Source organism: Pristis pectinata, chromosome 2 (genome assembly GCF_009764475.1).
Source record: "Pristis pectinata isolate sPriPec2 chromosome 2, sPriPec2.1.pri, whole genome shotgun sequence".
In the NCBI taxonomy this organism is placed as follows: domain Eukaryota; kingdom Metazoa; phylum Chordata; class Chondrichthyes; order Rhinopristiformes; family Pristidae; genus Pristis; species Pristis pectinata.
In genome coordinates this window covers 127,976,742-127,990,294 of record NC_067406.1, presented here as the reverse complement: position 1 = coordinate 127,990,294, position 13,553 = coordinate 127,976,742, and the positions used below count along the sequence as shown (strand labels likewise).

At 38.1% G+C, this 13,553-nt stretch overlaps 1 protein-coding gene across 3 annotated transcripts in view; it reads left to right on the top strand.

The window, feature by feature from the left end:
- LOC127586754 (TBC1 domain family member 14-like) overlaps window positions 1-9,106 on the top strand; it is a 65,095-nt gene extending 55,989 nt beyond the window's left edge. For 2 of the 3 annotated variants that reach the window (XM_052044889.1, XM_052044888.1), the window contains exons 11-12: window positions 2,690-2,948; window positions 5,847-9,062. In XM_052044889.1, coding sequence (XP_051900849.1) covers window positions 2,690-2,948; window positions 5,847-5,912 — 325 coding nt within the window. In that variant the 3' untranslated portion in view covers window positions 5,913-9,062. Of the gene's footprint in view, window positions 1-2,689; window positions 2,949-5,846 lie in introns of all 3 variants that reach the window. The other variant, XM_052044887.1, reaches the window with a different exon arrangement.
- The last annotated feature ends 4,447 nt before the right edge of the window (window positions 9,107-13,553 follow it).

Here is a 13,553-nt window from a genome sequence, read left to right as displayed (position 1 = left end):
ATCATAACTAACATACAATTGAGTTATGACTTTTTTTATGCACTAGTCTCTTGGAAAAGGCATTGATAAACACTCCTAAAATTCCCAAGCATTGTAATATTGCTTATGTTTAGTACTAAAGTTTCTGTTTTAGTCTCTTCTATTTTTGAACCTAGTGAAGCATTCAAAAAATTTAGCACTGTTAAAGCAAAAATTCCTAGGATACTTTATGTAGGTGCAAACTCTACACTGCCTTGAAGAACATCCAACAATATTTCAAATTATGAAGGTTTTCTGTTAATATTTTAAACTTTAAACTTCATTTATACAGCATAAGTAACAGGCCCTCCCAGCCCAAAGAGTCCACGCCACCCAATTACACCCGTGTTAACCTACTAACCTGCCCATCTTTGGAATATGGGAGGGAACCAGAGCACCTGGAGGAAACCCACACAGTCACGGGGAGAACGTGCAAACTCCTTACAGACAGTGGCGGGAATTGAACCCTGATCGCTGGTGCTGTAATAGCATTATGCTAACTGCTGTGCTTCGGTGCTGCCCTTCAGGAAGCATGTGTTCATGACAAAATCACTAATGCATAATACATATGCACAATTAATGTTATTGAAAGGATAATTTTAACTATTATGGTTAAATGTTATAATTTCGACCATTATGCTTGCATCAGAAATTAGTTTTTCTCAAAATCTGAACTTCCATGGTGGTATGCGTCCTCATGTTAACTAGAGATGTCTAAAAATGGAGTGCAGAATTTTCTGAAATTATCAGCTTAAATCAGTTGTGCTTCCGGTTCATCATTTTGCACTTTATGAACTGATTAATGCCCACAGGTATAATTGAATAATTATTTTCATATTACTAAGTTGTCCCTTATTTTATTCTAACATCAATATTTCTGATGAAGAAACTTTACAATTAGTGCTCCTTAAGCCATCTGTGTTTAGCATGGGCAGCTGCCTAAACCTAGTCACTTTTTCTCATTATCATGGGAACTAATTATAAAGCTTCTCCATAACATTAAGTATGGTACCTATTTGGTGAGTGGTGTGGGGGTTTATTCAATGAGCATTTTTGAATTTAAAAGGTTGTGTTGATTTCAGCCCAAATTTAGCCGGATAACTTCATTAAATTGTGCATCACTCATTAAAGTAACATTACTTACTATTAAAATTTGGATTATCATGGTATTTTGGTGGATTTTCTTTATTTGGATTTTAAAAAAAAAGATTGGATTTTCTTTTTTTTGGATTAAAAAGGATTGCTACTCTTTTACTTTTACTGTTCAACTTGAATACCAGACAAGTTGCTTTAATGCCAACACACCTGCTTAAACTATGGAAACTCTCCAAGCTGCATACTCTCTAAGTGCATCCTCTTGCCAGTAATTGCACTGCATTTCCACTGTTGGGAGGTGTAATTATGATGTGACAAACCTGCCCTAGACATTTTCCATGGGCATTAGCAAGGAATATGGAAAAGTTCAAAGAAGAATATGGATATCACTTGTGAACCATCTGCAGTTTTGTACAGTTATTGATAATTTGCATATGTTTTCTGCATGCACAAATATTTCAGGAAGTGAAAGTACAGTCAGAGACAAATTCTGCCTTCACATTTCTTGACACCTTCCGCCCCAATCATAATTAAAGCAAACAGTTGCATCTCTGTGGGTTTCTTACTTAAAAGAGAAACAAAAGTTGCAGCTATTATGAGGTACCATTCCTTCAGGTATTATGCATCTGTTCTCATAAAATGTACCAACATTCTACAGGTTAAGTACAGAAATGGAAGTCCTACTCCTTGTGGGCCTTAGTTGAAGAAGTATATTTGGACATGCAGGAATTTGACACACAAATGGGGAAAGTTGTATCTGGATTGATTTAATCATCAAGATTTTGCTGGTAATACATTGGGCCAGATCTTGCTGGCATGGGCCAGTTGCCCAGAGTGGCCACCGCAAGCATGTATTTGTTTCGGATATGGAAGGATTATCTTGTGATCCAAAGTATCTGATTCCAGCAGGTTAACATGAACAGCAGTGCAGCCTTCAAAGGCAACTGAAGGCCATCTCCCAAACACCCCGAAGCTTTGTGAGCTGTCAAAGCTGTAAGGCCTTTTAACGTTGAGAGGCACTTAATGGCTACAAATTACAACTTAGTCAACTAAAACAGATCAACTGTTACAATTGAAATATTGCACCAAATCTAAGTCTTATTTTATAAAAATGACCTTGCTCTCCCCTTTGTCCTTCACAACTCTATAATCCCCATTGAAATCAGTGGGCTCGTAGATCCTTCGCTGGTTCTAAACAACTGCTTTTAAAAAAAAATTAATCCTAACAAGATTGGTGGGAGGGAGGATGGGACGGAGCATCTTGACAGGTACTGCTCACTCCTACCAAGTAAGTTAGGGACTTTGGGTTTGAAATGCATGTGCAGAAATTCAGAACTTAAACTTGAGTAAGTAAATGCCAGCAGTTTGTTCAGAACCACTAGCATTTGCCATCAATATCTGCGCAGTTGCTCTTGCAACCAGAGTTTTTATTTGGAAAAGAAATAAAGCTATCAAGTGCTGCAATATTCGGCACCTTATAGCCTTATCAGAACCTGATACCCTTATGAAGTTACTAGAGTTATAAATGTAAATAATTCATAACTGTGGCATAATACTGTTGTCTAATTTTCTTCAGGATATTCACTCTGTACAGTAAATCCTTCCCTCTGGACCTTGCTTGTCGTGTCTGGGATGTATTCTGTCGTGATGGGGAGGAATTTCTTTTCCGAACTGCTCTGGGAATCTTAAAGCTTTATGAAGATATTTTGACCCAAATGGATTTTATCCACATGGCACAGTTCCTGACCAAGCTCCCTGAAGAGATGCTATCCGAGGATCTGTTTGGAGCCATTGCAGCCATTCAGATGCAGAGTAGAAATAAAAAGTGGGCTCAGGTAAATCTCTGTTGTAAGGGAGATAAACATTGTAATGTATTAATACCAAGTGTTTTGTTTTCCTTAGATATTTAAATTGAATTATTGCAATATAGGCAAGTGATTTTACAATTCTTTTCTATAGCATAATTTATAACTGCAAACTTATTGCATTTCTTTAGTGCTTTGTTTCATCTGGTTTAACTTGAACATTAATGGGCGAGAAAACTAACACACAAAATACTGCAGACGCTGCAGATCTGAAATTTAAAATTTGCTGGAAATAGTTGGGCAGTATCTGGAGAAGGAGAAATGGTTCATGTTTCAGATCATTTGGTCTTTCCTCACTGGGAATGGTTGGGGATAAGCAGCCTTAAAATGAAGAGAAGGTGGGGAAGGGATGAGATAAAAAGGAAAACAATGAAAGAAAACAAAACAGTTGGAGAGAAGAGCGGAACTTTAAGCTGGGCATTCCTGGGAGAGAACAGAAGGAAAAGGGACTCGTGCTTTTGTCCTCCTGCCTGCTCCATCATTTAATAAGATGTTGGCTGACCTTTTATCTCAATGTCACTTTTCCAGTAATAAACTAGTATCCCCTGATTCTCATAATGTTTAAATATCTATTGAACTGTCTGGAATAGACTCAGTCACAGAGTCTCCATGCTTCTCTTGAATGGATAATTTGGAACCCATGGTCACAGTCTCCAAACGCGAAAGTGTCCCTTTTATTTATAGTCTTTTCTGGGTGTTAACCAATCCTCAATCCAATCCTGTGTGCTTGAATTTGTTTAATAACCTCTTGTGTGGCACTTCATTGAAGGCTTCCTAGTTCATCTTTTATTTTGCTTTTATAGCCTCTAGAAACACAAACAGGTTTGCCCTACTGAATTTTCCTTTCATAAATCAGTGTTGACCCTGGCCAATCCTATTATTTCCCAAGTGCCCTGTTACTGCTTCCTTTATAGAGCAGTGGCTGTGGATTTAAAAAGTCATACAGAAGCAAAATGCTGGAAACTTAAAAGCGAAACATGCTGGAAATACTTAACGTCTAGCAGCATATGTGGTGAGAGAGAGTTCGTAATTCATTATATTGCTACTTCATAAATCAGTTCATGTTGAATTTCTGGACTGTTTGTTGCTACTGTTAAAGTAACATTATTAATGGTTACTGACTGGTGAAAACAGACTTAATTTTGTATTTACATAGCTCTTATCATATTGAGCACACTGTACAATGTTTGTATGCAATGAATCACTTTATGTAACGATCATATTAGAATGACATAAAACACGTAGGAGTCAATTTAGCCCATGTCTATGTTGGTTATAACTTCAAATTGAGCAGTCTAAAATATCCAATTTTTTTTTCCCTTTATGGGGTGGGGGAAATTAAGCTACAACCTTTATGTTACATAACGGGGTCACTATTATGCGCATCAACTTATTGGGACATAATTTTGGAGGATTTTAATAGGGTGGATATGAGAGGTTGCGGAGTTTAGAACTTGGGGTATAAGCGTGGGTTGATGGGTCAGATGTTTAGGATTGAAATCAATAGAATTTTTTTTGAAGTGTGAGAACCTTTGTAGTGTTGATGTTCAAAGAAACCTAGGTATGCTTGTGCGCAAGCCACTGAAGGACAATATGCAAGTAATTGAGAGGGCAAGTAGCATGTTTCCCTTTATTATGAGAGGATTTGAATACAGGAGCAAGGAAGTGATATTACAGTTGTATCAAACCTTGGATAGACTGCAGCTAGAGTTTCGTGTACCTCTGTGTTTCTTTAAAAAGAGAATAAGCACTTTCTGCTGAAGGAATGCAGCAAAAAAAAAATCACTGGACTAGTCCAGTGGATTTCAGGTTTGCCATATGAGGACAAGTTTACCATAGAAGAGGGACTGTCGTTCTCCTAAATTCCAGAGAATAGAGGAGATCTTTTTGAAATACAAAGCATTCTTAAAGGTCTTAACAGCTGTATGCAGAAAAGGTATTTTCATTGGCTGAGAATCTAGAAACGGGGTCACAGTTTCAGATAAGGGTTAGGCTGTTTATGACTGAGATGAGAGGAAATTTCTTCATGCAAAGTGTGATGAATTTTTGGAAGTCTCTTCCCTGGAAGACTGCTGAGTCTTGGTCATTGTGTTCGTTCAAAACACATTGATTTTTTGGCATCAAAGGGATATGGGGATAGTGCTGGAAGATAATGCTGAGGTAGAAGATAAGGCGTGATCTTGATGAATAGCCAAACAAACTCGAGGGCCAGAGACCAATTGCTCCTCCTCCTTATCCAGCCCACCAAATTCATTAGTACATTGGGTGGAAGGTGAAACACAGGAAATGCTTGTTGGGGTTCTGGATTAAAGAATATTGGTATAAAGAAAATGGAATCTTTGTCTGCCCATTAACAGATTTCTGTAGATTGTTACTTTTTAAAATGGGTTATCTTTGTGGTTTGACTTTGGAGTTAACCAGCCAGGTGCCTATCAGCATGCTTATGTGATTATAAACCCGTATGGTAAAACTTCTATTGACTTTGACTGTCATGGGAATCAAGATCCTGAGAAAAATTTTATTGGTGGAAATATAGTGCACCAAATCTGGTTCCAGTAGCAACATTAATTGGTCTTCATACATCAAGGGGACATCAGTTCTACTGTTCCATGGTTTCCCCTTGCATGGTATAGAATTTACCACATTTGGTCACTTCACTTTTGCAACAAATACGCATGAAATGCCTGTCCTTTTGGCAAAATATTCTCTATTTTTAACTACAGGCTTTGATTGTAGTTATCAGTTGGATTTTTCAAATTACATTATGTCTATCTCTGATGCAACCCTATTATCAAGACCTAATCTTATTAAATAATCTGAGGTATTGCAGTGTTTTTGTGTCTGAGTAATTTTTTTCTGCATTTTCAGATACTCTCAGCATTGCAAAAAGATACGAGAGAGCTGGATAAAGGAAGTCCTGCTATGAAACGATGACTTGCATATTTGAATGTTTGAAGCCATGTTGTAGTAAATTGAGTGTTAGGTTCAAAAAATGGAAATAAGACTTTGTAAGTCGCAGTGATGGGCTTCTTACTGTGATTTACAACATCGTGTTATTTGATACTAACGCTGGAGTAAGCCTTAAAAGAATAATCTTACATAATTGAAATTGTGGATGCAGCCTTAAGAATTTTGCACAACCTCATCTCCTATGTACCATGGGCAGTTTTTTAACAAGCTTTAATCCCAATAATTCAAAACAAAATATTTACTGTACATCAACTGTACTTAAATTACAGCATACTATCTGTATATTCTCAGATTTGTCCAATGTGATTTATAAATCTCTCAAGTCCAAACAATAGAAATTGGTCACTAAATGTGGCAGTTCAGTTTCTTTCAACTTTGCTATCTTTTTGTCATACCACTTATGTCAGCAAGTCTGGGTAACATCAAATTTAAACCATAAACCTTGTGTTTCCAACCCATTTGATTTACATTTAATAGCTTGTTGCATCCAATGTCAGCCCAGTTATATAACACGTTTCCTGCCTACACTGCATACACCAAAATTACATCTCCTTTTGCATATAATTATAGAGTCGTATGCTTTCATGCACTTGACCTAATGCTGCTGTTCTTGACTTAAATGAGACAGCACTATGGCTGCATCCGTTCATCGCAAGCTGTTTAGAATCATACCACTATTTTTTCCCATAAGCTTTGCATTTGAAATAGAACTGCTGTCATTTTGTTGCTACCCGTGCAATTACTGGAGTAATAAAACAATACAATTTTAGCAGCAAAATTATTTTATCTATGGACAACAAAATGTAATAAGGTTTCTACTTCATTAGAAACTTTTTACAATTCTGGCCATTGCTACATTGTGATTAAAGATAACTAATAAAAGTTGGCATATGTCAATGGGTTAAACACTATCTTTAGAGTAAGGAGCAATTCATATGTGTAGGCAGAAGATGGAACTGTGCTTGTGTACTCAAAAATATGTGATGTATTTCTTGGTAATCTTTAGCTCAGGGCATTTTTCTCTATGAAATTAAATGGCTTCATGTACCACCAGAGATGTAAAACGAAGGCTAACATGTAAACTTGTTTTTAATAGCTGCTTGAGTTGTTGGTGGTGATCTCACTTGTATCATTTGTGACCTGATACTAGCACTTTCATAACATCCTTTTGGAAAAATGAGAATATGGCATAAAAGTTGGGAATTTTGGAGTTTGGTTACAATGAAGGTGACGCGCACACACATGCAGCCACTTTTCACTTTGAGCTTGAACCCGGGATGGCTGTTCTACCATTGTGGTATCATCATCATTCAGTCCTGTACCCACTTTCCAATCTGTCTTCTCAGCACTGGTTATTTGGAGCATTAACCACTTTTCCCTTTGTACTTGGTTTCAGTATCTAGCTGTTGACAGTCCACCACCAGCATGCAGGGAGAGCTGATTCAGCACAAGCCATTGTTTGAATCTGCAACTTTGGAGTCTGTTTAACAAACACTAAGGTTCCTTTGACAATGAGATAGTTGGATAAGAGAAAAGAATCTAGTGCAGTTGTGAATTCAGTGTAAATTCTCTTGAACCTTTGATACTGGAGTTTGTTACCATTGTTGCATGTTGGAGCAAGTTACTGAATTGGTGACATGCCATTTGTCAGGACAGTTGCTGATTAACATTGTCTGGTGACACCCTGACTTGATAGAGCTAGCACCAAACATTTGAACTGGAAGCGTCAACTTTTATGGTTGGATTTTATTCCAAGCTGTCAGGTTAGCTTGTTTTTAGGGTTATCAGGTCAATTTGTAAAACAGTTCCAAAATATTGCATTCCGTGTTAACTTCAAACTTTGTTCCAACTTTGTTTTATGATCAGTTAATTGATATATTGAATTTATTTACATTTCTGAAGAAAGAGAAGCTTGGGTTTTTGAGCACAGATGCAGTGACTTGCAAGGTCAGAAGATGTTTTAGTATGTGAACTGAAATTTTCCTTTGGGATAGGGAACTGCCCACAATGTGTGATTACTGTGCATACTTCTATGTAATATTCCTTTTAATCATCATAAGTAGGATAGAATTTGTCCCATCAAGGATGAATTATCCTTCAATTTGGTATGGGAGGAATGCACATCACTGTTATAATAGTTGGAAACCCAATTTGAATACAGCAAGGCATTCTATATTTTCCCAGCTTAAAATACGAATCAAACAAAACAAAACGTGTAACCTTACAATAGTTTGGAATGTGTTTTATTCTGGGACCGTGCAGAATAAACAGTTAAGTTAATATCTGTGCATTTATGTTCTGAAAAACTCTGGCCAGTGTTGACCACTTTACCAGATCACTATCTCAATGGATTTTGCAAAAGTGAACTCAACCCAGTCCTTTGCTGTTGACTGCTTTAGGAGATGTAAATATATTGGGCCTCTGTTAGCAGAGTGACCTACTTGCACTTGTGTATAATGTCTATAACTGGTACTTGTCGACTTTGTCTTCAGTTCTTTTGCGTGTAGTCCTCTCATAAAACAATGCTTTTCTTTTGTAGATGTGGTTCATCATGCAAGTGAAGATTTATTTTGGTAGTGTGAAGAATTAAATGCTGCAATAATGGAATATTTGCACAGTTAGTTTTGAAAGAATTCATTTGCGAAATATCCTCTTCCGGGGTGTAGTAGTTGAACTGAGGATTCTTTCTTGAATTTGATAAGGTTTGAGGCACTTAGTAACAAACAATGCAATTAATATGTATATATGTCACAATTTAGCTATTATTTCAAATTGTACAGATTTAAATGTTTAACAGTTGTCTGTTTGGTCACCATTTCATTGTGACTGCAGTGTGATTTATTATTTTGTTTCTGGATTTTGTTGGCACTGGAAGTGATTTTTCACACATTTTAAATGTTCTTAATTGCACACTCAATGGTATATAATTGACACCATTTCAAATCTATGAAGTAGTGTTTTAAAAAGCACGGCTGCAATTTTAATAATGGTACACACCCTATTAATGTTTAGTTTACTTCTGTCCTGGGCATAAGTGATTTAAACTGAGTAAGGTTACCAGATTATGAAAGAAGATGTACTAAATACAGAACATTAGATTTTCCTTCAAATGTAAATAAGATGTTTTCCTAAAATCTCTGAATAAAGATTGATTTAGAGAAATGTTTTGACTCCATTGATTATTGACAGTCCTGCTGCTCTTCATTTGTGACTAAGTTCAGGGAAATTCTGGGAACTTTTTTTTAAATCAACTGAAAGTGATCTCAGAACTGTAGGCAAGATTGAGTATGTCTTTCTAAATATGGTCGACATCAGATGCTGTGGTCGTGGCTTCAAGGAGAGTTTGCCCATTTTGGATTGGAGTAGAGTGCCACCATATCACTGAGTGTACTAACAGTACATTTTTACACTCCCTGTGATGCATCATGAATGAATTTGTATTGAACTTTTGTAGCACTATTGCAACAATATTTAGAGTCATAGTCTTGCAACATGGAAACAGGCCTTTCGGCCCAACTCATCTATGCCAACTGTGTTGCCCAGCGATCTAGTCCCATCTGCCTGAGTTTGGCCCATAGCCCTCTAAACCCCTCCTATCCATGTACTTGTCTGGATGGCTTTTAAACATTCCTAATGTGCCTGCCTCAACCACTATTTCTGACAGCTCATTCCAAATACGCACCACCCCTTGCATGAAGCTGCCCCTGATGTCCCTCTTGCTATGGGGAAATCACAAAGACAGTGAGTAAAACTGCTCATTTAAGTTGGTAAACTTGTCTTGCATACCATCCATACAGATCAATTCATTACAACAGTGCACTGAGGTAGTATGAGGGAAAACAATAACAGAATGCAGAATAAAGTGACAGATACAGAGAGAGTGCAGTGCAGATAGACAATAAGGTGCAAGGCCATAACAAGGTACGTTGTGAGGTCAAGAGTCCATGTTGTACTAGGGAACTGTTGAATGGTCTTATAACAGCAGATGGAAACTGTCCTTGAGCATGGTGGTAAATTCGGCCTTTTGTGCTGATAAAGATAAAACCAACATTTTTGCCAAAGTAAGCATCCTCATCATTGCTGCATGGAGATCTGGCAATGGTTCGAGTGAAGTAAGGTAATTCACTGGTGATACTGGTGCAGCCTTATTGTAATGACAATGGTCTACACTTCTGTCATGGAAGAATTCTTACTCCCATTAATGAGTTGCTTCTCCTTGGGAATCTGTATTGGAGGATATGAATACCTGTTCCCAAGAAAGTCATCTTGATGTTAACTTGCATCTGCCAGAGTCATTGCAGGGCACTTCCTGTAAGGAGACTTGGGTTGTCTCAACAACACCTACACCAGAGCAGCCTTGCCAAAATCTTTTGCATCAGCTTGGCTGGTCTTTGCCTCATGAATCTGCCATCCAACCAAACAAGGTTGTGGCGCACCTGGAGAACTAGCGTAATCATGAAAGGTTAAAATTGCATCCCTGCAAAATGCTGGACCCATTTATCAGCTTCTCTTATGAAGATGCAGCAAAAGCTATTTGCATGGTCTTGGCAAATATACCTGCACCACCCACTGAAGGCCAAAGCTGCTATTTTGCTATCTGCTGCTACATTGTGGAACATCATTCTATGGTGAACAGACTGAAGATGGAGAATGTTTTCACCATGAATTTCAGGGGAAGAGACAAATGAAAACACAATTTTCCAAAGTGAGTGCCATGTGTGAAACTGATTTGACTGGTTCGAACTTGGCTTGGATGCTCCAATAGCATCCAATATCTGATCTTACTAATGCAAGTGGGAATTCTTAGTGTTGCAAATGTTAGGAAATTCCTTTGTGGAACAGTTTAATCTGGGAATGAGGCAGCAATGAAGGTGGATGCAACAGCTCAGATTGTTGTTTTTTGGTTTAAAAGCTTTTCAAGTTAAAAATGTCCTTAAAGGCATGCATATTTTCTGTGTTTAATAAAGAAAGTCTTCAGAGGCAAGGCACTAGACAGATTGTACATATCTGTGGGAGGGGCAGAGGGGAACTATGAAGAAGATCAATCTAACCGGTGCTGTCTGGCCTTGTCCAGGGAGGACTATTCGTGCTGGACAGAATTTAGAGCTGCTTCAAATTCAGAAACCTTGTTTCAGTGTTGCTGATCTTTTTTTTTCCCCCAGTGTTACTGCTCCCAATCTCCCAGAGCATCAGCTGCCTCATTGTGATAAACAGAACGTGGCATCTTACAGCCAGGAAAACAGAACTTATGCAGACAAGAGTCGGGGGAATGATGACAGTTATAACTAAGTCACCTGTCACAATACCCTTAAAGGCTGACTTCACTGTTTCTGACGTAAAGGATAATTTTAAAACTTAAGGGCACCTGCATTTTACTTAAGTGCTTCCCACACTCCTACCCTGCACCCCTAAACCCCTACCTCAACGCGCACAATGGATGGATGCCACTCCACTTCTAAGGTTCATTATTTTGAAAATAGTCCTGAGAGTCATTGGCCTGCCATCTCAGTGACTGCACTCTGATAGTGCAGGATACCACAGGCTCTGCTGGAGTATGGAAGGAAGCAGCAGTGTGCCTCCATTCCAGGGGCTCAGTTGGTGCCTCATGGGTCTGCCAGGCCTTGCCTCTAGGAAATTTCACCAGTGGCTCATTACGTGAATCTGTAAAGCCATTTAACTCTGCTATGGTGGTAACTTTAAAATGTCCTTTGGCCTCGACGAGACAGTCTACTTGGTCAAAAACATGCCAAATTCACACTTCTATATCTAAACTTCAATTACAGGTCCTCCCCAGGGTTTTGGTCCTCTGAACTGTTTGTAATCTGAACAGTTTGTAAGTCAGAAATGCATCTGAGAACTGAGTTCCCACCCAGCAGAAGATGCCTGCAGCAGCCAACAAATCCGTCCCACTGATCTCCCAAATGCTGGTTTGTATGTACAAACCGTATGCAAGCCGGGCGTTCGTAACCTAGGAAGGAGCTGTAACAATCTTTGTTCTATTTGATTAACTTACCCCCTATCACTTGCCATCTCTCACTCCACCAAAAGTTTCTTTCACTCCTAAGTCTAGATGGCATTAATATTCTGATTTAGTGAAATGAATCTTTCAAATAATGTGCATTGTTTTCTTGCTCTTTTTCAAAGAGCCTTATTTGAATAATGGTTTTCTCCATTCAAGATATCCCAAACTCTTTACAGAGGGTGAAGTATTTTTGAATGTAGTTATTGTCAATGTTGGAGTGTAATATCTAATTTTCACATAGCAAGATTCAAACAGCACATAAGAACCAAATAATGATTCATTTTAGTAAAATTGATTGAGGGATGAATATTTGCTGCAACCCTTCCCAGCAGGATCCTGAGATCATTTGGAGACGGTAAATGGGGTCTCACTTTACCATCTGTAAAGCAAAACCTGACTGTCGAACTACCTCAGAGCAGCACTGGAGTGTCACCCTCAACTTTCGTGCACAAGTCTCTGGAGTGGGATGGACCCAGAAGCAGTGGTCACTGGTGAGCCATATAGGACACATTTTTCCCTTTCAGTTTAACCACTTTCAGATCCTGCTTTGACTGTGGACTATCATGTTATTGCTCCTTTATTTTTATTCATAGATGTGTTAGCTTTGCTAACAGTATCTCCCAGCCAATGGGGAAGCAGTAATCTGGTACGTCAGTGCTATTGTGCCCAGAATATTTCCAAAGGTTCTCCAATGGAGAATCAACAGATCCCCTGGAGAAATGGTGTAAATCAGTGTATGTCAATTGAAGGAAATTTAGTTCCATCACCTGCAGAAATAATGAGTGACAGCCTTAAAGTTGTTCCAGTTTGAAAGGAAGTTGGAGACATTTTTTCCATACACTTTTGCGATTTTCCAAAAGTTATTGTGTGCTGAGTCAGTGATTGAAGGATTTCATGGGATATCAAGATAGAGTTTGGGTACACGATCTCTAGTGCTGTCTGATGCAATCTGTTCATTATCTATGTTGCTGTTGTTGTTTTCCTCCTGAGTGCTACAATTTTTCCCACATCCCAAATCGGTAGGTTAACCGGCTCTTGAAATTACCTCTTGTGTCAGTGGGTGATAGGAGAATTAGGGTGGGGGGAGGAATTGATGGACATGTGAGAAAGAACAAGTTCCAAGGAAGTAAGTGAGCGAATGGGATTGCTCCAAGACCCCGTATATATTTAACAGGCTAAGTGGCTTCTGGTGTTGTAAGAAAATAGAATTAAGAAAATATAATCTGAGAACTTTGTCTCAGATTAAGTATTATCATATTTCAATATTGTGAATTTTGATGAATGTATTTTATTGTCCTTGATTTATTCTTGGAGACAGAAGTAACCTTAAAATAGCCTATATTATTATAATAGAATCATTTGTGAACAGTCTTAATCAGGAAGTTGCACTTTGCTCAGTCCTGTTTGTGACCTTTGGAAATGACACTGCACAGAAAAAAATGTGTGCAGAGGAAAAAAAATCACAAAACTAATACACAAACTTGTGTTTTACACAATAACTTACTGTTATGCTAGTTTTTTAAAAAATAATTTTTGTTTTAATTGAGCTTCATATTGAAAAGTCAGCAAATTTTTAATGGCCA